The 27,160-nt window shown below is 38.0% G+C and overlaps 1 protein-coding gene across 2 annotated transcripts in view; it reads right to left on the minus strand.

The window, feature by feature from the left end:
- The window catches only part of sntg2 (syntrophin, gamma 2), a 333,388-nt gene extending 307,665 nt beyond the window's left edge, over nucleotides 1-25,723 (minus strand). The window contains exon 1 of one of the 2 annotated variants that reach the window (XM_028798907.2): nucleotides 25,596-25,723. In XM_028798907.2, coding sequence (XP_028654740.2) covers nucleotides 25,596-25,685 — 90 coding nt within the window. In that variant the 5' untranslated portion in view covers nucleotides 25,686-25,723. The remainder of the gene's footprint in view (nucleotides 1-25,595) is intronic. The other variant, XM_051924960.1, reaches the window with a different exon arrangement.
- Between the last annotated feature and the right edge of the window lie 1,437 nt (nucleotides 25,724-27,160).

Consider the following 27,160-nt stretch of genomic DNA (forward strand, 5'->3'; position numbering starts at 1 on the left):
CAGGTGACATTTACACACCCAATCACTCATTTTAACACTAGAATTACCAGAGCCTACGAAAAAACTCGTAGATCCGTCCCACCTTAAATTGCTTCTTAAATCTGTTCGCACCTCTCCGTCAGCATCCTTTGTCCTCTAAATGTGCAGATAAAGACAAGCTGCAAACAGCCGACTATTCCATCCCCCCACTGACTTAGAACGTGCACGAACTTCTCCCAGCTCATGCCTTGATTGATTATCTGGGAGTGAAGTGGAGTTTTAGAGTGGAAATTATAGATTGTTATTTGGAACACACGCATTCATGTGTGTTCCGTTTCTACAGTAATCTGTGTAAACACATTGTTAAAACAGAAACGTTTTTCATATTCTAGTAGTAAATGACAAAATGTGGGCATAAACTATATAATGTATGAAGCCTGAAGTCCAAATATCAAAGAAACACTTTCACGAAAGGTACAAATATACCAGAACAAGTGCGCTTTTATTCAAAAATATAACTGCAGAAAAAAAAAAGCTGCCTTAGTGTGCGACATTGACACTCATTTACTATGACTGCCACCGTGGCACAACAGTATTAGTTGCTGACTGGGAATCAAAAGGTCATGAGTTTGATCCTGCACGAATCCCTTTTGAGAAGTGAACTTCTCTTATTTTTACTATTTTAGAATAAAAAGATACATTTGATTTCAGTCTGTAACAGCCAGTGAAATTTATGATATTTGTAAAGGTTAGCTTTGTTTTTGGTTTTTTTTTATTCACTTTTCATTCTCTCAGTCGCGTTCTGGATCATTCCCTACCCCATCTGACACTGCTTTTTTCACATAAAGACGCACTATAGCTCTGCAGTGTATCACGATCACAACCGCGTGTTTTTTTTCCCCCAATCTTGCCAGTCTCCACATGTTGCTGTATGCTGTTTCTTTTGTACTCCAGGACATCCGAAGGAAAGCATAGTAAAGAGCAGTAACTTCAGCGCTATATACAATCATCAGACACTCCCCATCTGACACTGCTGTTTTCACATAAAGACGCGCTATAGCTCACCCAAGGAGCTACATTGTACATTCCTACATTTACAACATGTGTACTTGTTGCAGTGTACACACCTCTCTGTGCTAAGGTTCCTATTACACTAAACAAGCACCTGTAATTTGCAGCTCTATTCATTATCTCAAAACGCTGTTCGTTTTCAAATAATATTGCATTTAGTGCGATGATGCTTTCACATATATTGTCTTTCTTCCAGGTGTGTAATAGAAACCACAGCATAGAGAGAAGTGTGTACATTGTAACAGGTACACACGTTGTAAATGTAGGAAAGACGATCATTGCGTGTGTGTGAACTGTTAACTGTTAACATTTGAATCTGATGATTGCATATAGCGCTGTCTTATTCAGTGCGCTTATTCAGTGTGCGCAAGAACATGCAGGTGGCCAGTTGCTGTGTGTTACAACATGCTGGCAGTGATCAACGCACATTTTAAAAAAAGTAAGAGACAAATATATGTGACGTTTTGAAGAAATCATTTTATGATGCGAATAGTACCAATCAGAAAACATCGTCGAAGTAATTCAATATTATTTGAAAACGAACAGCGTCAGATTGGGTGTGATTTATACTGGCGCTGTTACTTAGAGTCGGATCAGAAGCTGCATAAGCTGAATAAGCTCCTGTTCTGACTAAGTAAAAAAGCATGAATTAATCAACAGAAATAATTGCGATCGACATTTTAAACTTAACGATTTACAGTGCATACCAATTTATAAATTTTATGTCCGTTTGAGGCTACAGAGAAAAAAAAACACTTCCTCCCCAGAGGGGAATCAAACTCGGGTCTCTATGGCACGGCAGGGTTGTTGTGCTCTGAGTCAGCAGATCTTAGCGTTACGCCACAGAAGGTGTTGTGTCATCCTTGAACCTTTTGTGAAAGTGATTATTTGATGTTTGGACGTCAGGCTTCACACATTCTATAGTTTATGCCTACATTTTGTAACATTTATTACTAAAATATGAAAAAGTTTCTGTTTTAACAATGGGTTTACACAGATTACTGTAGAAACGGAACACACATGAAATGCGTGTGTTCCAAATAATGATCTATTATTTCCACTCTAAAACTCCAGCAGTTCAAGCACTCCCAGATAATCAAACAAGGCATGAGCTGGGAAAACTTAATGAATGTTCTGCAACGGTGGGAATAGCCGGCTGCTTGCTGCTCGTCTTAATCGGCACATTTAGAAGACAAAAGAGAGGTGAGAACAGTTTTAAGGTGGGCCGGATCTACGAGTTTTTTCATAGACTCTGGTAATTCTAGTGTTAAACATACCACAACAATAAATCTCCCTTCTTCAGTTCACACTTGTTGGCTGTCTTCTTTCCACAAGAGAATTATCCTGCTTCTTTATTCTGACAGTAGTCTTTTATTAATCGTATTCTTTCCTTACATTCTGGGTCATTACTACAATTAAGGAGCCTTATGTATAAACATTGCGTACATCTGTTTCCATGGTCACTTTGAGATGTATAAGCAGCTTTACATCATGCTTACGTGCTTCTTTCCTCGGTTTTGCAAACTGGTAGCACCTAGCATCAAAGCTGCACTACTACTTCTGTGTGGTGTCCCTTTCTTTTTTAGATTTACATTTAATTGAATATTGTTTACAAATTTAAGGCAGTTGATTGTAATCATTCTGTAACAATATAATGGTGCATGAAATGGCCAAACTATTCCAAATATCATAGCTGCTTTAGCATTATTACTCTTAATGCACCACTGAGAGTATTTCAACCTCTTTATTGTATTTGTGTGTGTATCACAGCTGCAAAGGTTGTGTCAGACGATTACAGATTCCAGCTCTAGAGAACATTTATAGGGCATGCTGCTTCAGGAAAGCCACCTGCATCTGCATGGATTCCACTTAACCATGCTACAGCCTATTTGAACTTCTCCCATCCAGCAAATGCTTCAGAGCCTTTCCTGCATGGTGCTCAAGACTCAGAAACAATTTCATCCCAATGGCTACAAACGCACTCAATCAGTCCATCAAGTTTTCCCGGTAGAACTGTTTGTACTTATTATTACAGTTACCTCACTGTAATCTTCCACAACCTGAGCCTCTTTATGAACCATTTGCACTATATGGACATGTATATTGTACTTATGCTTTCATATTGTATGTTTTTCATTTTTTTAATTGTATTATTATTTTATAGGAAAATAAGTTTATGGAGGAGATTGCATTTTGAATCTCATTGTACCATACAATGACAATAAAGTAATTCAAGTCAATTCAGTAGAAGAGAGCGTGTATTTACAGAAGATGATGACTGGCTTCTAAGTTGTTTTAGATTTCCAAGATCTATCTTCTTTGAGCTGTGTGCTGTTAGAATATTAGGATGTATACTTGATATAATTTTTATTAAAGTATGTATATTAAATACTTATTTATGTATTTATCTGTAATATTACATTTTACAGATAAATTGTTAACTTCATTTAAATAACGTATAGTGTTAATTAAACATGTGGGAGCATAGTTTTGCAAAGGTAGCAACGAGCTGGCACCATGTCCAGGGATTGTTCCTGCCTTGTGCTGTATACTTGCTGGGACTGGCACAACCCTGGATGGATAGATGGATGGAATAATTAAACATGTATAATGAGGATTTTTCAATGTTCTTTAAAAGTTTTGAAGAATCAGCATTCTAAGCTTGTAGCTGTTTTTTCATTTATTATAGACATTTAATGTGCAGTGATTGGTTACATGGAGAAAGAAAACAGAAAGACAGGAATTGGGGGATGGTACATTTGAAAGAGACAGTACTGCTGCAATAAATTATGCCATCCAGGGTCTCACACGTCACAGCAAGTATCTTTCAGGACACAGTAACAGTCCCTGGATGGGGTACCATCTCAGCGCTACTGCTGCGCCAATGTGCCCCCACGTTTAATACATATTGTAATGCATTTCTTCATGAAAATGATATCAAGTATACATCTTAGTATTCTAAAATATTCAGAGAGCTGTAATATCACTAATGTGTTCTGTGTTTCAATCACTGCCTGCGCCTCCTGTTAGCATAAGAGAAAGCCCGTTTAAGAAGCATGTCTGATTAATGACTGGGTCAGGTAACGCATGGTATACAAAGCATTTAACATGCTACTTTGAGATTTGAGAAACTATAGTAAATTAAACTTTGATTTTAAGATGAAGTTTACAACAGTCTGCTTTAATGACAAAATAAACTATGAGATTAAAGTGGTAATTTTGACACTAAAGTCGACATTTCAGCTTTAATCTTGGCATAGACTTTTTTTTCACTGTGTCACAATTTTTTTTTCTCTTCTCTGTGGCCCGTATAACTTCTGTATGACACTTTGACACTCACCTTTTCACATGAACTTTGATATCTGACCACTTCTTTTTTGAATTTCTTTTTATATGTGCTTTTACAATTGTCTTTTAAATAAAACCACTGAATGGAAGGGGGTGTTTATATTGATTTGCATATTCAAATATGTGAAATTCTGGGGCTGTAGATGCGTGCCTGTGTGTTAAAATTCACGTTGATTTTGACTTATGAATGGGAAGTGCATGGAACTTTGCTTATGGACAGATTTATGCATCTGATTTTTTTTTGTGCAAGCTTATATTTCTGTTTTTGACCGTATGTCATGTTTTAGTGTGAATTTTACGCACAGCGTTATAAATGAGGCCCAAGTCACAGCACCATGTCACAGTCAAGTCACAGAACTATAGCATTACATGGATTATGTGTAGTCCACAAAGCTTCTTAAATTTCTCAGTGGCCACTAAACCGAAAGATATCTAGAACTAAGAATGTTCAATGAGGATCTGTCTCTGCTTTTGACAGGTACTCTGAAAACCACCTTCACTGACTTGAAACACAAAAATCTTGAATGGATTTCCTGGCAGTACTTAATGATGCCAGTTTCTTCTTTACTCCTCATTAATGTTTCTTCATTTTGCTTATTTCTTCCAAAATCCCCTTTGGTTTGGGAGAATTAATGATAATACGTATTAAAACTAAAATAAAAAATGTAATAAAAAAACTTATCATACCAAGGATTGGACTAATAGCTTTGAAAAACACCTACCATAACCACCATATCTACAGTCCTGGGGGGTATTTTTCGTACATCGCTTAAATCATCCGAGATCAGATGCCTCATCTTGGATGAGTTAATGCCAGTGAAACTCATCCGGGATAAGTCGGTTTTTGATATGCAGCAGTGTAGTAGATTAGTTTAGCTGGATCTAATCATCTGAGATGATTGTGCGCGCCCGCGCTAATTGAAAAGCCCATATATATTGACTCTAGAAAACATGATCAGCAAGTCTTTGATAGGCTGCAACAAAATGACGAAAGAACGGGCGCATTCTTTCACACAAGTGGAGCAGGACCTTTTACTTGAAGGACATGAAGAATTTCAACAGTTAATATGCACAAGGGGTAACACTGCAAAAGCAGCCCAAACCAGAAAAGATGGCTGGCAAAAAGTGGCTGACAAATTAAACGCGTAAGTAGTGTGCATTGTAATTACTGAATGCAGTGTTTCATTTCCTATGTGTCAGCTTAATTATTATTTAATATGCCATAATTCCAGATCAAACGTGAGCACAAGGAGAACATGGGAATAGGTTAAAGTGAAGTACAAGAATATACTTCAAACTGATAAATATTGGTATATAACTATTTAAAGAACTGTTGACATAAAGAGTCATATATGATATAAAAAACATTAATTTTAAAGCTAATAAGAAGAAGGCAGAAAAGCTAAAAACAGTGGAGGTCCACGCAGTCCAGACTTAACCCCTGCAGAAGAGTTGTCTCTCCAGCAAAATGTCCATCTGCCGGTTTCTGATGGCATTCCAGGGGAAAGCTCCTCCTCAGAAACAGTGGCAGGATGCAGTGGTCACTTCATTTCAGGTAAAGGATGGTCACTGCATATATTTTGTCTTCAATGTGTGCCCTATGTATGTTCCATATAGCCCTCTTTTTTTTGTTGGGTCAGTTGTAGGGAATGTCATACCCCTAGAACCTGTGTCTGACCACCGAGATATTGACGAAGGTCAAATATTTGATGAAGACACTGTGTCTGATTATTCATCAGGAGGAGAGGTAAATTTTCCAAATGTTTGAACAAACTCCACTCTGATCAGTCCCATGTGCTAATCGTGATATAACTGTTTTGCAGAAGCCTGTAGCCAGCACACATGTCCCTTTTGGAACAAAGTCCACATCAAAAAAAAGAAATGGTGAGGTTGGTTGAGCCATTTGTTGTACTTTATACAAAATGATTCAAAGTGATATACTGTGTATACAATATAGAGAAAAAAAGGCATTTGTAATTGCCTATTTATTTGCAGAAAAATGTGAGGGCTCTATACAAGAGATATCTTCAACAGAAAATCACATACAGAAAACTAAAAATGAGAAAAATACAGCAGGACATGGAACTTCATGAACTGAGGAGAACCAAAATGAAATTGCAGATACAAATACTAGAAAAACAATTGGTAACAAAATTCTCTTATCTCTTTCCCATATGTACAGTATATGTGTATGCGTGAGTGTATCCTTAATTTATTTTCTCCTCCTTACAGGCTGAAGGTCCATAATATACAATAAATAACTTTTGTGTGAAACCACTGTTGTCTTTTTCATTGAAAATATTGGGCCACAATTCTGTCTCTGGCAGCTCTGCCACTGGTTTGCTCAAGGTGCACTGGGTCAAGGTCATCATCAGGCTGCACCAAAACCTCAGGGACTCTCTCTTTTCTGATGGTCACTATGTTGTGTAAGACAGAGCATGCAACAATTATGTCACATTCTCTGTCAGGTGTAACCCTCAGCCTTTTTAGACATTGAAATCTCTTCTTCAGGTGACCAAAGGTCATTTCAATTCGTGCCCTTGTCCTTGACAGAGCTACATTATATCGAGTTTGTGGCCCAGGGTTGGGGTTAGGAAACTGGGTCATTAGAAAATTCCTACAGGCATATCCCCTGTCCCCAAGCAGGACTCCATCATGATGACCTGTGGAATATGTAAGAATTGTGAATAAAATACACACATCACCATTATTTATAATTACATTATTACCTTGTTCAAATGTCCGTTACAGGTGTGACTCCTTAAAAATTCTTGAGTCATGAACAGACCCTGGCCATTTAGCCTCCACATTTGATACAAGGTAGGATGTATCACAGATCATCTGAGAATTGATAGCATGTAGGTCAAACAATTTTACTGTCAACATGCCTATTGGCTATTTTCAACTCTTACAAAAAGTTACATTACCTGCATATTAATACTGTGGAAGCCTTTTCTGTTCACGTAATCTGGCTCATTTGGATCTGATGGGGCCTTTATTCGGATCTGCGTACAATCCAGTGCCCCAATCACATTTGGAAATCCTACGTAATGAGAACGTTAGGCTGATTGTGAGATTCTTTATGGAACTGTGGGTGTTTTTGCCTGTGTATTACCTACCTACAATGGCATGAAACGCCTCTTTTATTGTCTGCACACGCAGGTGTCCAGTAACACTATGAAACCCTGAAGGAAGTATTTCAGAGCCAGACTTTATGAATTGCCTGGCAAACTGCACTTTTAGATAGATTTTCCACATCGCCTGCAGTATATAAAAAAGTGCCTCTTGCAAAAAACCTCAAAGCAGTGCATACTGTCTGTGTGGTTGTGAGAGCCCGACTTCGCCTAGTTTGACTTTGAATATAAGGTGCTAATAAATCTTTGAGGTACAATATTCCCCCTCAGCTAAAGCGGTATCTTTTGAAAAGAATTTCCTCCGGGAGCAATAAAGGATCTTGACGATCGTGCAAAACCCTCTCTCTATGAAATTCTCTTCTTATAATTTGCACACTGATATCAATTGGTCATGGCTGAATGAATTCCATGCACGGACACTGATTAAGTGTGTGAGCTAATCCTTGTTTACATACCTGTTGAGGATTTGGATGTGCTGCTATGACAACACATCCAGCAAGAGTTTCGAAAAACCGACAGATCCAGGATCATGCCAAATCATCAACAGTTACATCCGGCTAAACGAGTAATCCACGTACGAAAAATACCCCCCTGTAACGCTGGCAATGTTGTGTTTATGTCAGGCCTAATTTTTTTAACAATTAGTACTGGACATGTTGTTGGACAGTTTTTCATCTGGCTTGAGAACATTCACTTATTACCCTATTTCCTAAGGTCTCCATGGTGAAAGACTATAGTCATGTACCAGTCACTTTCATTCCAATGAAATACTTTGAACACTTGGTGAAAAACAATTTAATGACGGAGACAAAATCATTTCAAGATAACTACCAATTTGCTTACTATGTTAACAGAAGTGTGGAAAATACTCTGCTGGTTACTTTACATTGAAATCTATACTTTTATAGATAAGCCTGGTTCATATGTTGGAGCATTACTTACGTATATTTCTTCAGTGTTCAATAATATCCAGCCTCACATACTGATTGAGAAACTAAACAGTATGTATGTTAAATAATTTATTACATTATGGATGGATGACTTTGTTTTAAATCATTTGCTGACAGCCAAAGTACAGGACACTTTTTCAAAGGTCATTCTCTCAATTTCAGGGGCTCCGCAGGGATATGTTTTATCTCCATTACAATTTTTTCTTTACACTAGTGACCTGAGACAGAACAATGACCATTATTCGATTTTCAAGTATTCTGGTGGGACTCATATCTAGATGAAAGCCATTACTTAAATCAAGTGAACTGTTTAGAACATTGGTATAATAAGAGACATCTTACTCTGAATGCCAAAAACTGAAGAAGTGATATTTGACTTTAACAGACAGATATCTGCCTGTTCAACCTTCATTGAGAAGGTAATGTTGATTATAAATACATAGGAACTACCCATGCTGTCCTTTTTCCAGTGTATCATCACCTTCAGGTTCATTTTCTGGTTTAGTAGTCTGTCTAACCAAAATTTAAAAATCAGACATGCAGCTAAAGTTATTGGGACTGACATGGATGATTTGGTGTATGTCAGAGGGCAATGTTGAAAAAACTGGAAATCATCTCAAGTGATAACAGGCACCCATTATACATAGAGCATCTTCTTCTTCTTTTGGCTGCTCCTGTTAGGGGTTGCCACAGCAGATCATCTTGTTCCATACACTGTAAATGAACCCACTTTTACATTATAGGAATGATATAATTTTATAAAAGTAGAACAAAAATACAAATCCAAAGGCATCCATTAGACCATTTTTTACATCCTCATTAATTGTCAAAAGCTGACGAGAAGAAAAACTGGCGGCAAAGGACAGAAAGTAAGAATCACCATGGATGACCCGTGAGTCTATAAGGCACATTTGCACATTGTGATATATGGCCGGCAGTTTATCCCAGCCAATACCCCCACGCCACTAGATGGAGTCCTCCCTGCAACATGAAGGTGCCCCGAATTCCAGCAGGGCATTATGGTTTTACTGCACAGCCCTGCTGGATACCATGGAGGCCGCCAGGGGATGCTGCAAGGAGGCACAATGGTTTTTATTATAGCCCGGAAGTACTCTCTAATCACGGAGACGGAAGGAATGAAGTACTTCCGGGCTGAAGAAAAGAAGTTTTCATCTGACCCGGAAGTGCTATGAAATCACATGGACTGAAGGACAGAAGCACTTCCGGGTTAAAGAATATAAAAGGAGTATGGGAAACCCCAGCAGACTGAGCTGGAGTTGGGAGGGTGTGAAACAGATCTGCTGGGTGGAGCGGAGGATTGAGATTGATTATTGTATTGATTTATTATTGAGTATTGTGGGAGTGGAGGTGCTTTGTGCACATTATTATTATAATAAATTTAATATTGGGACTGTTACCTGGTGTCAGAACATGTTCTCTGCAGGTTCAGGGGTCACAGGGACCCAATATTCCCACAGTGGCATAGTCGGCAGGATTCTCTGGCCGTCGGTTTGGCAGAGGACCTGAGAGAAAAAAATATTTCTGTGGACAGAACCCTAAGACAGCGTTACAACATGCAGGAATTTGCCAAAACCCAATTAACCAAGACCGTCATGGGGAAAAAGAAGACCAAGCAGAGCGGCAACACAAGCGGAGGTCTAGCGCTAAACGTTGCCTTTGGTCAAGACGAGCCATGGAGCGGCTACATGTGTCGGGAGAAGCTTCCGGGTTGAGACGACTCCAATGAGGCATGTGTCGGGGCTGAAATTGAAAACATTTTTAAAATAACGCATTTTTTCCCGTGCTCATACCTTATAGAAGAACATCCGGAGGTTCTGCAGGAGGCAGGAAAAAATCCCGATGACAGTAGTGCGCTCACTCTTGAGCAGACGAGTGAGAAGGACTTCTGCATGTCGTGTGCTGGCGAGGAACACGTGACCTACCCCGAGGGATGTTGTGAAGAAGAAGGTCTGCGTCCTGCTGCATACGGCTTCGCCTAAGAAAAGACGGACTTGGTCTTTCCGAAGGGGAAGGGGGAGGCGAGCGAAGCACCGCTCACCCCACATAAAGGTAAGGGGGCCCAGGAAATGACTGATCGGTCCGCCGATAAATTGATACAGGCGAATCGCAGTAAGCCAAAGGTGGCACCACGGACCTCTGGAAAAGACTACAACTCCCAGCTACCTTTGCGCAACCCAACAGAGCACGTGCCAGAAGCAGGCGTGCTCATTGGCTCACGGCCAGGACGTAAGGCTGAGTATGGCTCGAGCCTACCTCCGGTCGATTTAAATAATATTGTGGACATGCGGGAGCTGGAGAAATTACTCGAGCCCATACACAGTTTCTTCCAGATCACAACTTCAATCAAGAAGGTCGTGGAGGAGCTGGGAGCAGCGGCCGAAGCGCCTCTAAAACGGTTGGAGGAGTACCTGCGGCGGTTTGGTCAGGAGCCTCCCGTAGTGATTAATTCGGTGGTACAGGTAGGTGTTACTGGTACCGTATATAATAGAGAGACGCAGAGTGAAATGGGCCTGTGATTAATTAGTAGCGGGTGCCAAGTAACCTGGAGCCCTACAAAAGAGTCGGGAGTGATGACCGAGTGTCTGGGGGAAGGAGCAATCGAACCGGAGCATCTGAATAGTGGTGTCTCCCGGAGTGATGCGATCCTGAAGACACCGACACCAGTCGTCTATAAATCAAAAGGGGTTCAAACAGTAAAGGGTCTCTCTCTGGCACATAGAGGGACTCAGACTATTAACAAGCCCCAGATTAAAAAGAAGATCCCAAAAGAGAAACACTCCTGGTAAAATAGAGATGGAAGCTGAGAGCTCATATGCGACGGTGGGCCCTTCCTTAGCAGATAAAGAGGCGGAGCGTGAGTTTCCGAACTGTTTCCATCCCGCAGAGGGAGACTAGCAGGAGGACGGCGGCTGTGTTACGAATTCCGCCGGCCTGGCCACATATGGCGAAATTGTCCTCAGAGAACAGGGGATAAAATGACTTATTTATATAATGTTCCCCCTAGGTTCTCCCAGGAGTACAGGACAAGAGATAGCCAATGACCGGCCACAGCTAGAAGTTTCTCCTGGAGGAAGACGACCCTCTCGGGGCTGGACGCTACGCCCCATGGTGTTTCGCTGAGGGGGGAGAACTGTGATATATGGCTGGCAGTTTATCCCGGCCAATACCCCCATGCCGATAGATGGAGTCCTCCCTGCAACATGGAGGTGCCCCGAATTCCAGCAGGGCATCATGGACAATGGAGTTTTACTCCACAGGGGGACGCTGCAGAGAGGCACAGTGGTTTTTATTATTGCCCGGAAGTACTCTCTAATCACCGAAACGGAAGGAATGAAGTACTTCCGGGCTGAAGAAAAGAAGTTTTCCGGGTCAAGGAATATAAAAGGACTATGGGAAACCCCAGCAGACTGAGCTGGAGTTGGGAGGGTGGGTGTAGTGGAGGATTGAGATTGATTATTGTATTGATTTATTATTGGGTTTTGAGGACGTGGAGGTGCTTTGTGCACATTATTATTATAATAAATTTAATATTGGGACTTTTACCTGGTGTCAGAACGTGTTGTCTGCGGGTTCAGGGGTCATAGGGATCCAATATTCCCACAACATAAATACACAGAATTTCTTAATTTTAATAAGCGATTCTGCTAACTTTACAACAATTTTGGGATGTAAAAGGTAACTAGACTGCCTGGAGAATGACTATACTTGAACACTGGTTTTTGAAATTGCTAAGGAGCAACACTAATCAAAGCACCATCGACTTGTGCAAAAATTCAGAAGCATCCGCTTAAATTACAGCATAATTTTATACTAAGCAATAATTAATTCAAAGTAATATAATGCTTAAAATACTTAACTGAAAAAAGTAGTGGTACACTAATTTATAGTATAAAAATTATGTAATTTTTTTCTTGTTAACAGCAATCTTTCTAATACTAACAATAATAATAATACTTCTTTACATTTATACTGTAGTATGCTTGAATACTGTGTCCTTGCTGACACTACTGCATATTACATTTTGTTGCTTAAGTTTACAACAAAGAAAAAACATTATTTCCTGCAAACAGCTACTGTCCTTCTTTGTAACTCTGACTCCCTGATGAAGGATTAATGTAAATTCCACATAGGCTTTAAGTCTATAATAGCCTTTTTGCAGTATGAAAAAGTAAAAGAAAGTACACAGGAAAATTAAAATGTATATGTGTGTATATATATATATATATATATATATATATATATATATATATACAGTAAATAGCTTAAATCCACTGCTGTACATTATTACACATAGGTATTAAAGTGCACACGACAGCTATTTTTATTCATCAAACTTTCTACATCAGTCTTTGAAGTCATTTTCAGAATTCCTGCAATTGATTCTCTAGCCTGCTGTGCTTGTAGGTTGTAACTTACACTGCAAATCCATATTTCATGCATGGCCTCACTAACGAGGTGAAAAACTTTGATTGTGCTTTGCTATCATGTTCCTGCTATGTATCAGCATATTTTTGGTTTCTGTCCAAACTTATGAAAAAGCTTTCTAGTATTATCAGATAATTATGTACAGTATAACAGTTTTTATTTCATGAAATGTCAATTTTATTAAAGACTTTTTAAAAATTTTATTAAAAATTTAGCTCTGCAAAATATCAAGTTTTGTGCAGTATTTTTTGAAAATGTTACATTAGATCTTGTGGTGATGGTACATTTTTCTGTTAGACTAGAGATGAATTTTTTTGTAATTTTTGACACATTTGTATTGTGCTTAATTATATAAAACAGGTGTTACAAGCTAAGACACTTTTAGAAGAAGTTAAACAAAAGGCATACAAGCCACACGCTGGGCTCTATGGATGCTGTCTGGGCCCTCAACCATAGCTTGTCTCCAAAGGTTCACAGGCTGGGGGCCTGCACCTTGTGAGGAAGTTAACTCACTGCTACTGCTGGTAAACATCTGCAGAAGGAGTGGTTGTACAAAAACCACAAGCAAGCTGAAACTGGGAATCAAACGATAAAGGCATAAAACAACGGCAGATGAGAAAGAGGCTCAGCGAGCGAATGTGAAATATACTCATTGGAGTGGGAGACAGACAGCAGTAAACAAGATGTACTGCTTTACTGCATGGGCTAGCAACCAGAGAGTAGACAGGAGAGACTGAAATCACCTATTATGATGGTCTGATGCAGCTAACATTTAAATGCTGCTTGAGCTCAGGTTGTATCGTGTAATTATTTACACCAATTTGCTTCTGCTTTGGCATGATATATGATATGTTAATGGATAAATACACTGAGAACACCTGGGACCTCATGTATAAACGGTGCGTACGAACAAAAATTTTGCATACGTCCGTTTCCACGCTCACATCGCGTTGTATGAAAACTAAACTTCCCGTAAATCCACGCACATTTTCACGCCAGCTCAATCCATACGCAAGTTTTTGGGTTGGTTTTACAAACTGCCGGCACCCAGCATCAAAGCAGAGCTATTGTTCCTGGGTGGCTTTCCTTTATTTTGAGATTCACATCCCTGACATGGCTTAATCAAATACACTGAAATAAACCACATATCGTTTATTAGTTTAAGGCACCTGATTGTAATCAACCTGTAACCATATAATGGTGCGTGAAATGGCCAAACTATTCCAAATACCATAGCTGTTACTCTCAGTGCGTATCTGAGTGTGGAATCACAGCTCTACAGCAGCTGATCGGTAAGCTCAATGAAAGATTGTGTCAAGAGCAGAGAGAATTATCGGGGTAGAGCTTCTAGCACATGCTGTCTCAGCCATGCGCACAGCCTATTTTAACTTCTCCCATTCGGCAAATGCTTCAGAGCCTTTTCTGCACAAACCTTGCAGTTCAGAAACAGTTTCATTTCAAGAGCTATAAACGCACTCAATCAGTCCATCAAGTGCTCCTGGTAGAACTGTTTGTAACTTGCGTTACAGTTGTAATATTGCACAACCTGAGCCATATTGTATATTTTTCAATGTTTTTTTTATCATATTATTATTGTTATTATTATTGTTGTTCTTGTTATTTTACCATTTTATAGGAAAATAAGTTTATGGAGGATTTGCATATTGAATCTCATTGTACCATACAATAACAATAAAGGAATTCAATTCAATTCAATAGAAGAGAGGGCATATTTACAGATGATGATGACTGGCTTCTAAGTCAATTTAGATTTCCAAGCGCTATCTTACCTGGGAGCTCTTGATATCATTTTAAGATGAAATTCAGTAAAATACAGTGCATCCAGAAAGTATTCACAGCACATCACTTTTTCCACATTTTGTTATGTTACAGCCTTATTCCAAAATGGATTAAATTCATTTTTTTCCTCAGAATTCTACACACAACACCCCATAGTGACAACATGAAAAAAGTTTACTTGAAGTTTTTGAAAATTTATTAAAAATAAAAAAATTGAGAAAGCACATGTACGTAAGTATTCACAGCCTTTGCCATGAAGCTCAAAATTGAGCTCAGGTACATCCTGTTTCCCCTGATCATCCTTGAGATGTTTCTGCAGCTTAATTGGAGTCCACCTGTGGTAAATTCAGTTGACTGGACATGATTTGGAAAGGCACACACTTGTCTATATAAGGGTCCCACAGTTGACAGTTCATGTCAGAGCACAAACCAAGCATGAAGTCAAAGGAATTGTCTGTAGACCCTCCGAGACAGGATTGTCTCGAGGCACATATCTGGGGAAGGACCATCATCCGTAAGTGGAAGAAGTTCGAACCACCAGGACTCTTCCTAGAGCTTGGCCGGCCATCTAAACTGGGCGATTGGGGGAGAAGGGCCTTAGTCAGGGAGGTGACCAAAAACCCGATGGTCACTCTGTCAGAGCTCCAGAGGGCCTCTGTGGAGAGAGGATAACCTCCAGAAGGACAACCATCTCTGCAGCAATCCACCAATCTGGCCTGTATGGTAGAGTGGCCAGACGGAAGCCACTCCTTAGTAAAAGGCACATGGCAGCCCGCCTGGAGTTTGCCAAAAGGCACCTGAAGGACTCTCAGACCATGAGAAAGAAAATTCTCTGGTCTGATGAGACAAAGATTGAACTCTTTGGTGGAGGAGACCTGGTACCATCCCTACAGTGAAGCATGGTGGTGGCAGCATCATGCTGTGGGGATAAAGGGAAAGATGACTGCAGCAATGTACAGAGACATCCTGGATGAAAACCTGCTCCAGAGCGCACTTGACCTCAGACTGGGGCGACAGTTCATCTTTCAGCAGGACAACGACCCTAAGCACACAGCAAAGATATCAAAGGAGTGGCTTCAGGACAACTCTTTGAATGTCCTTGAGTGGCCCAGCCAGAGCCCAGACTTGAATCTGACTGAACATCTCTGGAGAGATCTTAAAATGGCTGTGCACCGATGCTTCCCATCCAACCTGATGGAGCTTGAGAGGTGCTGCAAAGAGGAATGGGTGAAACTGGCCAAGGATAGGTGTGCCAAGCTTGTGGCATCATATTCAACAAGACTTGAGGCTGTAATTGCTGCCAAAGGTGCATCGACAAAGTATTGAGCAAAGGCTGTGAATACTTATGTACATGTGATTTCTCAGTTTTTTTATTTTTAATAAATTTGCAAAAACCTCAAGTAAACTTTTTTCACATTGTCATTATGGGGTGTTTTATGCAGAATTCTGAGGAAAAAAAATGAATGTAATCCATTTTGGAATAAGGCTGTAACATAACAAAAGGTGGAAAAAGTGATGCACTGTGAATACTTTCTGGATGCACTGTATATATATTACATTATACAATTTTTTACTTCATTTAAATAATGTATACTGTTATTAATTAAACGTGTGGACACAGTGGACAGCAGCAGCGATGAGCTGGTACCCCTTTCAGGGATTGTTCCTGCCTCACGTTGTATGCTTGCTGTGACTGGCGCGACCCTAATGGATAAATGGATGGAATAATTAAATATGTATTATGAAGATACTTCAATGTTCCTTAAAAGTTTTGAAGAATTGACGTTCTAAGCTTACAGATGGCTTGACATTTATTAAAGGGCTGATTGCTGGTTACTTGGAGAAAGAAAAGGAAGGACAGGAAATTGGTACGTTTGAAAGAGACAGTACTGCTGCAATAAATTATTTCACTGAGGGTCGCACACCATGCAGCAAGCATCTTGCAGGATGCAGGAACAATCTCTGATGCCAGCTCGTCACTACCGCTGTGCCAACAAGCCCCGATGTTTAATACAAGTTTTAATTAATTTAATCAGGGAAATGATTTCAAGCATACGTCTTAGTATTTAAATTGTTCAGAGAGCTGTAATATCATGAATGTATTCTGTGTCCTGTTGCCGTAAGAGAAAGCCCGTTTAATAAGCACATAGTGATTCACACACATAGAGCACATAGAAGAACACATACGATACAAAGAATTTAACTTTAGTTATGATAGGATTTGAGAAACTAGTAAATTAAAAGATTTTATGATTAAGTTTATGACATTCTACTTTAATGACAAAATAAACTACGTGATTAAAGTGGAAATTTTGAGATTAAAGTTGACATGTCAAGCTTTTTTTCCACTGTGTCCCTATATTTTTCATTTTATCCTAATAAGCTTCCATATGACACTCAGACAGTGGGCTACAACTCGCCTTTTCACGGCGATTTTGATATCTGACCACTTCTTTTTATTTTGGGCACTGTGCAACTTTCTGAACTTGAACTTTCAAGTTTCTCCAACACTCTATGTCACTCGATCAACTTCATTTTATTGTTTATACTACTAATTAAACCAACAAATAGTATATTTTTCCTTGTCTCCACTTGGTATTTGGTAAAATTCTTCTATTTTCCCCGCGCTTTTGCAATTGTCTTTTCACAGAATGCGGAACTTAAGGGCTATTCATATTGATTTGCATATTCAAAGAGGCAAAATTCAGGGAGGAGTCAGGGTGGGGCAGCAGGCACGTGCGTTATACTTCACGCTGACCAGGATTTATGTAGCAGAAGAATGTGGAAGTTGGCATAAGCACAGATTTATACATCTGGATTTTTTTGTGTGTACACACATCTCTGTTTTTGTCCATGCACCATGTTTTAGTGTGAATTCTACGCACTCCGTTATACATGAAGCCCCTGCTCTGCTGTCCTACTTTTTGCTCTAGTCTATATGTGAGAAAAGTTTGCAGGGAGATGTCTCCTAAGAGGTGCTGGGTAAGTTTATCACTGTTGATTGGGTGCTAGCTCATAGTCCCAGATGTAGGGTGTTCTACTGCCGTGGGATCAAGTGACACTCTGCCACAGAGAAGGAATTTTCCTTGGGCAAAACAATTCAATGAAGCAGAGATGAGTTGCACTTTTACTGTGTGGTAGTTATTTTGGTTAATATACAGTATGCATGTGCAAGCATATATCTAATCAGATTCACCAATAGTGTTTCTTAGCTCAGAGCTACCATATAAACCATTATTCCTTTCTGTTTTTATGAAGCACTTAAAAATAAGTCTAAGTAATCAGTTTTTGGGTAGGAAATGCAGTTTGGAACACTAAAGAACTAACCTTCTTAGAACTAACCCCTACTCTTTCTTCTGTTCTTTTTCCAGTTTTCTGTGGTGGCGATCTGCGCCGCCACCACCTAATGAAAGCACCATGATGTCACTACATTGATGGATTAAAGACCAGTAGTCCACGCGACCGTCATCATCAAGTCCTTCCATGAGAACCCTGAATACAATGAGGACTGATTGAGGTCATTTATGTTAGGCAGAATGCCTAGAGTGGGCTGGGTGGTCTCATGGCCTGGAACCCCTCAGACTTTATTTTTTCTCCAGCCATCTGGAGCTTTTTTTTTATTTTTTTCTGTCCTCCCTGGCCATCAGACCTTACTTTTATTTTATGTTAATTAGTGTTCTCTTATTTTAATTCTTATTTTGTCTTATTTCTCTATCTTCATCATGTAAAGCACTTTGAGCTACATTATTTGTATGAAAATGTGCTATATAAGTAAATGTTGTTGTTGTAAAGAGTATATGGATCATGAAGGCTTAAAAATTCTGGACCCATCTCCAATATGACATTGAGATATTTTCGTAGCATGAGAACTTTAGATGCTGAATTCCAGGGCTGTAGAAAAAAAGAAAAGAACCTTCAAAGGCTGCCAATAATGAATTAACAGCCATTCATGAAAGTTTGCAAATTAGATCTTATAATAATATTAACTCAAACAACATACAGGAGAAAATTTCATCAACTTCTTATGAAGTTTGGTGTGGCATGACAAGGTCTTAAAATTTTTTTATAGTACACAACAATTTATCACATGAGGTTAGATTCATATTGATATTTACACAAAAAAAATCTCCCATGCTTAATAATAAAAAGCTCATGGTGTTTGTCAAATATGCATTAATTATTTTCCTTGTTCACTTTTCCTCACTTCCAGATGTGTTACTATTGTTCTTTTTATCATTAGTTTTGTTACATTTTGTTGCCCACTGTTTTCTTTTTTATAATAATAATAATAAATTATATTAACATAGTGCCTTTCTCATGCTCAAGGCGCATATGTTTAGTTTTCCATGGGTGTAACCAAATTGTTTATAATAATGGCACCTACTGCTGATCCTGTGATGAGTAGGTCACATGACATTGATGTTTTCAACTTTTTACCATAAAACATGGCATTGCCTTTAAGGATATGTCTGAATTTTGTCCTTCTTAACTAAATAAAATACACAGTATAGTGGAAGCTCAAAGGCACTTCCAAATAAGCTTTTTAGTGTAGGTTTCTTGTTGCAACTTTTGTAAAATACCCCTAATTTGAATACTGTTGAACATTTTGGCTTTTTACTCAAATGTTCACATTTTTACATATCGACCCTTGCCTGCTACCTTACTACAATTCTGGATTTTCCATTAATCCAACTAATTTTTGTATTGATAAATGTCATTCCTAGTTCACTTGAATTTGCTTTTTTTCTTCAAGTGGTTATTACAGGTGAGTGGTTAGCATGTGTGTAAACTGTTACATCATATACAATGTAAGCCTGAAATCAAAAATTTAAAACTTATGACTTAATAACTCACGATTGTGTTCAGTCTTGAAAATTGTCTTGTTAGTATGTTTTCATACACAGTAGTATTCAGTATTGAAATATTATTTTTATGTATTTTTTCTGTTTCTCCACAACCTCATGCATCTTTATTTCATGTCAGGAATGTGACCATTTGGCTTTTCTTACAAGGAGTAAATTGAGGGAAGACAAAAGAGACAAACTGTACCTGTCTGGTTCCATTGTAGTCAAAAATCTCCTGACATAACTAGAAGAACTTCCTATTCTAACCTGTTTCTGTCTTTACTGCAACCTCTTTAAAAACATCCATGCTCACCTGCCCTTTTTTCTTTACAACAAGATAGGAATGAAGCACATATCATACAACAATGAGCAACAATCTCTGAGAGCAGTGCACTTCTGCAAGTTTCAGCAGGTCAGTAAATATTTTTTCCAACCTGTGCCTCCTAACTATTTAAGATATTTACTATTTTTTTTTACAACCATCTCAACTTTAAAATTGATAGCCTGTATGATTGTCATCTACTAAAACAATCAAGACTGATATACTGTAGTTAGGGTTCAACAATTTACTTGTGAATTAATCACATTTGCAACTATTGCTGCCCCATTATATTAACTGTAAAATGTAGCAATTACTTTATTGCATGTATTACCCCCATCTGTCTCAAAGATCTGGGCTCTGTTAGTTTACAAAGTGTTCTGAACCAGCATGACCCTCTTTCATGTATGAATGTGTTCCTTGCTCATATCACAAACAAGTTCCTCCTTCTGAGAAGGGTCTTTAGTACTAGCCAAAAACCTTTAAAAAAAGTAATGGCAATTGTTTTATCAGTAAAACATTGTCATGCTATTTCTTAATTATCCTCAGTTAAATGATGTGGCATGTATATATGGCTTTATTTGGTCTCATCTAACAATTCCATGATTTTTGAAGAAGGATTTCATTTTATGATGTTGGTACAAAGAACAATTTGAAACTGAAGCATGTTTAATTGTATATTGGATTTTAATTAAAGTTTACAACTGCAATGAAGTGCTTCCTGAACATAGTTATCAGCTTGATTTGTTTTGGTTACCCATTGTCCTACATGCACATTTGAGAATTGCCTCACGGGCTCAATCGACATCATGATATACAAATGCCGGGATGAGAGGGGGCGCTGTTTGCTAACATTCTCTTCTCCTCCTCTCCCTGCAGCACTGAGAAACCGCCCCACTGAGACCAGATTACCCCGCCCCTTCTAGTACACTAGCAATAAGAACCTCGCTGCCTGGAAGGAGGCGTCTTTTGCGACGCAGACCAATTTGCCAGATGGAGCTCCATGGTCCAGGAGACATTCTTTTTGTTGAACATTTCAGTTGATTAAACGGGATGACCCAATTGACATCACAACTTTTACCTTTGTAATTCCTGCACTCAGCCCACAATATACTGTATAAGGAATACAGAATATGCAGTTAGGAAGACAAATAGGTATTTCAATTGTGTTGCTATTAAACAAAATTGATAATCATAATTATGATATCAAGGATAATAATTGACAATTTTTTGATTTTTATTATAATTTTGAACCCCCTAATTGTAGTTATCCTTCTCTTCAATCATTTTTTACTTTTCTTCTTCAGCACAGGTGTATTTTGTTTGTTTTTTAATTCTATGCTGCCAATTGTAATTATTTTTTTCCCTAATAATATTTCATTTTGTGAGATAATACATTATTTTTTTTATCAAGTAGGCTTTTTAAATAACAAAACTAACAAATGACTGAAATTTTATGAACAGTCCCATCCATCCATTTCCAACCCGCTGAATCCGAACACAGGGTCACGGGGGGTTCTGCTGGAGCCAATCCCAGCCACACCAGGGCACAAGGCAGGAACCAATCCCAGGCAGGGTGCCAACCACCGCAGGACACACACAAACACAAGAACGACACTAGGGGCCCAATTTTAGAATCCGCCGATCCACGTAACCTACATGTACTTTGGACTGTGGGAGGAAACCCATTGCAGACACGGGGAGAACATGCAAACTCATGCAGGGAGGACCCGGGAGCAAACCCAATGTCCCCAGGTCTCCCCAAACTGCGAGGCAGCAGCGCTACCCACTGCGCCACCCGTGCCCGCCCTATGAACAGTCTGTACATGATAATTTTGACCTGAATGACACCGTTCAAATCAGCCCAGTTTTGTGCAATGGTAAGTCACACCTGGTTTGCAATAACTTTCTTTTCCTGCCTGTTGCTACAGACTATGCAGTCGGGCTTTGTGTTTCTTGTTGATTGGCTTGGCAAGCAAAAACAATGACTGATATTTAAAACCATCTTGTAAGACAAATGAAAGCCTGACGTTCACAAGACATGGTTTTTCCTGCGGTCTTTGCTGCCAGATAGCAGATAAAACAACCATCCACCGTAGTTACTTTTATCAATGTTTACAGATAGTTTTAGGCTTCTGTCCATTGATATCAAATTTTGTTGACACAGGAATTATACCTTTATGTTATATTTTTCCAACAAATGCTTGAAAAAGTTAATAGCAATATTCATTTGAATATATAATTGTTTTCTTTTTTGTCTTAAGTCATTACCCTGTGTAAACTGTAGTCTCTTTTCCTCCATGGTGTCTACAAATATAAAAAGCTCACTCCAGTTGAAGTAATCAAATATGTCCTCCTAATGTTCTTGCAGAACCATTACAATTTGCTGGCTTACTGTCATTTCTTGGTATCTTCCTTTTTATATCACCTTCTAGGACAATGTGAATCTACGTTGAACCCTGAACAGGGCTACTTAAGAATGGCCTTATGCTCTGTGCTCACTGTGCACAGACAAGGTTCATACATCACATTTTAGAGCATGAACGGCTGTATTAGCCCAGACTTTAAAATGAACTGCAAAAAATGGATCAACTTCTACAAGCAAATATTACTTTCTGTAATGGTGGAAAAGAACAATTTTGATCTCCACAGGTATAGCTAATGCTCTTGTCATCCCTTCCAGACCGAATTTGATGATCAGCAGTAGTTGTAGAGCCTCATCACTCTACATTATGGTGCTCATAAATCAGTGGACAGTCTCTCTTTATTTCATTAGAGTTACAAAAATGCCATCACTCTACTATTTAGGTTTTCAACTGTTAAACTGTTAGATAAATATAAAAAGATATAAGTGTGTCAGCCTTCAACTGTCACTGTCGTTCAGTGCTGAAGGTATCTGTGATAGTTTTCTGAAAGATTGCATTTCCTGAGCAGTTAACACTACTTTATTATACTTTAAGGACTGCATATTGCCATTGAAAATATGTTATTCTTTCATCAATGATTTATTTATACAGCAGCTTTTACCAACATGTAGTGAAATTGTAATCAAACAATATATCATGTTGTAAAGTTTTACAGAAAAAGAAATGTTATTATATATATATATATATAATTTTAAGATCTTACAGAGGCTGTAATGTCCATTAATTTCAACAGTGTTATGTTCTGAATTTTGTGTAAGAAAAAAAAGATAAAAGACTAAACAAACAAAAATCACGACAAAAGTAAAAAGGATACAAAGCTTACAGTAAATTGCTCTGACTAGGTCTGTTTCCATTAAACAACCACCACATTCGATGATTTCAAAAAACGTCCATGCTTTGTTAATGTTCACTGATTTTTGACATGTGAAAACTCCTTCTTAGGGCAGTAATTTTAAACAAATGTGTTTACTGTAGAAAATGAATTTGCATCTTAATATGTAATTTATCAACCCAGACACTCTCTGAATATAGTCTCGGTCATTCTCCTTTTGTCTACAAGAGTTTTGTTTGGATGTTTCAGTTTCCTTTCACAACAAGAAGGCTAATTGGTTACTGTAATCTGGCCTTGTGTCATGGATTTTGAGTTTGTGTGAGAGCACAGGTGGCTCTTTATCAAATTAACTGATGAAGCAAAAAGATATGCAACTGAGATATACTGTAGCTGTGGGCGAGCATGCAGAAAACTCCATGATAATTAGGAGGTCTTGTTAGTGCTCCATTTTTGGTCGAACATTGAAATTTGATTCTAGTACTGAGGATCACACAATTAGCTATACAGGAGGCTATGGATATCTAAAATATAGTTAATGTACCACATGTGGATATACAATTTGCAAACGCAAGCCACAGCAGCTTATACTTCATATCAGCATCATAAGTACAGACACTTTTTACTGACACACATGCACTTCTGTGCAGTAGAGGAGAAGCTGCCAATTCACTCTCTGTAGCAGTGCATACAGTCATTTCAAACACAGTGTTCTGAAAATGTTATTGTTCTATGAGAATTTACTAGAAAGTAAATCCAAAATTAACAAGAAAAGAACCATAAACCAAAGCTGATAATCAAAACAGATAGTGACCAAGGTTGGAACTAAACACATGTCCCTAGAGTTGTGAGACAGCAATGCTAATCACTTGTACCCCATGTCACTGTTAGAATTATAAATCAATCAGGAATATCATAACAATCAATTAGATCTCCCATCCTTAAAGTACAAGATATCACATAATAATACATGATGTTAGTGACAAAAGCTCTTTTAGACAAAGTGAAGAATGGAGACAACCTGAAAATACTCATGCTGGAAAGCTAATTAAATGCACAGTTGAAAAGGGAGGGAAGAATGACGGATGGAGGGGCTGTCATCCTCTCTAGAGCCTTCTTTGAAAAAGAACCAGTTGACATTGTTGATACTTTGTCTTATCCAACAGAATACTATTTGTGAAGCAACATGTTAATAAATATAAAAATCATGCACCACCTTCTGTGCAGGATACTGTATGTTGATCATCAAATCCACATCATTCAATTCTTTGAAATTAAAATTTAGTACGTAACTGTTTTAATACAGTTTAAGAAGTTATAGAATGAGCATTTGCAAAGTTCTTTAAACAAATCAAAGCAACCAGTTCAGTGTTATTAGCTGGTTTAAAATTAAACTAGTTTAACATAGCATTTTCAAGTCTTAAATCCTGTTTTGCAATTTAGTACTACATAAACTGATAATTTTATTAAATTAATATTTGTATATAGATAATTGCTGAATGCCAACATTTCTAATATATGCAGCATATGTATGGCAGATGTTGTCATTTATTAATCTCTCCTGAACTAAATTCAACAAAAGGATGCAAAACAAGAACCAGGGTCATATTCAAGCTCATAATATACATGAACACACTTATGTTCATTCAGACTTGACCAGTTCAGAGGCACTATTTACCCTTTACCATGTATGTTTTTGATATATGTGAGAAAATTGGAGTTATCCAGAGAAAACCCACACAGACATATAGGAGAATATACACACTGTTTAGATACAGTGTCTGGGCTTGGATTCAAATCCACCTCTCCTGGACCTGGTGAGGCAGCATGCATCCCATGGTAAAACATTATTGAAACCTTTTTTGTCAAAATATTTCAGAAACGCAGGGAAGTCCCCTCCATTATGCACAAAAAAAATAATTTTTCAAAATGTAAGTACTTCTTAACTTTATATTACAGCTTATGTACTGAACTTACTTACAAAATAACCAATTAATAAGCCTTAGCTTTGGAAAGCCTATTTGAATAGATAATTATGTTTCTAAATAAATTTCACCATTCTACACTTTACGTATGATTGTATTGCATCTGCTAACTATAATTTCTTAAATTAAATATTTCGCAGATGGGATCTCAGAAAATTGTATTTAATCTTTATCCTAAAGGGACTCTGTGGAGTTGTGCTGAAAGTGAATCTGTTGCTAATATTTATTCTCAGTAGGGATAAATGAAGCTGACAGCCAACTGGCACCTAAGAAGCAATGCAATTTTAAATGTTTGTAAAATATGCAATGCAATTTTAAAACATTTGTAAATAAACACTTGCTACCTATATTATATCAAAGATTGGCACCTTGTGAGAAATGTTATGTTTATTTTCTCCTTCACAACTTAAGATTAAGCCTTACAATCAAAAATATTACATGAAAAATATAATTTGCCTACTTACATTTGAATCTGACTCACATTCACAATTCTGACCACGTCTTGTTTCTGGATTGTTAACAATTCCTTTGTTAGCCTTCAGCCAGAATATCATATGTATTGCCCTGTCCTCTTCATTATATAGCAATGTAACTCCAGTCTTTGTCTGTTAAAACAGAAGAAAAGATAGCTTTTAAAATTAAAGCTTGCTGACAGAAAAGTTTTCAAAAATTGTACTATATTTTAAAAATATTTTTCAAAATGTATTATTGTAAGCCTTCAATCATAGTAGCCAGATAATTAAGCAGATGCTTAAAGTAATAACTATACTCCCATGGCCACATTTCTTTGTGCCAGCAGTGTCCTGTTTTTCTAAACACATCTTAGATACACCTGATCCTCCTAAGAGCTAACCATATGACTGAAACCTAACATATACAGCATCACCAATGTGATCAACAAGAGATTAGTTGTAATTCGAATGAGAAAGAACGTGCAATTTAAATTACTTTCACCGTAAACATGATTGACTCAAATATGGTGTTTCCAGATTCCTGAGAACTAACTTGCCCTCCTGGAATTTCAAACACTGCATTCTCCAGAAATTACCAAGAATGGAACAAGAAGATAAAAACTCTGGTTACACTTTTTTACTTTCTCGTATACTCGTAATCATCCAAAAATTCGATGTCGAGATTTGATGAATCTTGACATTTTAGCCTTCCCTGACTTTCTCGTACAAAGTATAGGGAAAGTATTGGAATCCTCCAAAAATTCCATTTCGAGATTTTGATGAATCTCTGCATTTCAGAGCTCCCTGAGTCAGAAAATACAATTTTTGGAATTATGTCTGTGTGTCTGTCTCTGTGTGTGTATGTAAACACGATAACTTGAGTACACTTTCATTTAGGTCAAACAAATTTTGTATATAAATATTAGGTACAAAACATAGATTTCTATCAACTTTTGGGCTAATTTTGCTAACCAGAAGTGGTACTTTACCTTTTATTCATGCAGCTGAAGAGTATGATTTATTTAACTTTACTTTTATAATAATTGTTCAATATTTTATTCATTTCATTTGATTTGTTGTTGATGGTTATTTAAAGTACATAATATATAAATATAATCATTGTCTTGCGGTTTACTCCTCAAATATCTGTCCCAATATCTGAGTATACGAGAAAGTCTAGGGGAGACCACTCCCGATTTTTCAGCTAAGAACAGGAAGATGAGACTACTGCATAATGCGAATGTGACCACCAAACATACCAATTAAAGTTCGAATAGTTCAAATGTCACAAGGTGTCTTAAGCACTGTTGCTGACCCTACACATTGCTTCATGGCCACTGTCTTGCCTTTTTCAAATGAATATTTGATCAAGTGCCATGCCATAAAGTATGCATCTACTTACACTGGTTCTATTAAGTTGACAGTATTTACTTCAACAGGCTGCACAGTCCATGATCTCAGTTCAATATGGCATCTTCTGATGAGGTGGATTGTTTGGTTTGTAGCATTAATGTGTGAATGAATAACCTAAAGGAGCTGAAAGCTTCTAACAACTCAGCTTGGACCAACTTCCCTTA

Source organism: Erpetoichthys calabaricus, chromosome 3 (assembly GCF_900747795.2).
Source record: "Erpetoichthys calabaricus chromosome 3, fErpCal1.3, whole genome shotgun sequence".
In the NCBI taxonomy this organism is placed as follows: Eukaryota; Metazoa; Chordata; class Cladistia; order Polypteriformes; family Polypteridae; genus Erpetoichthys; species Erpetoichthys calabaricus.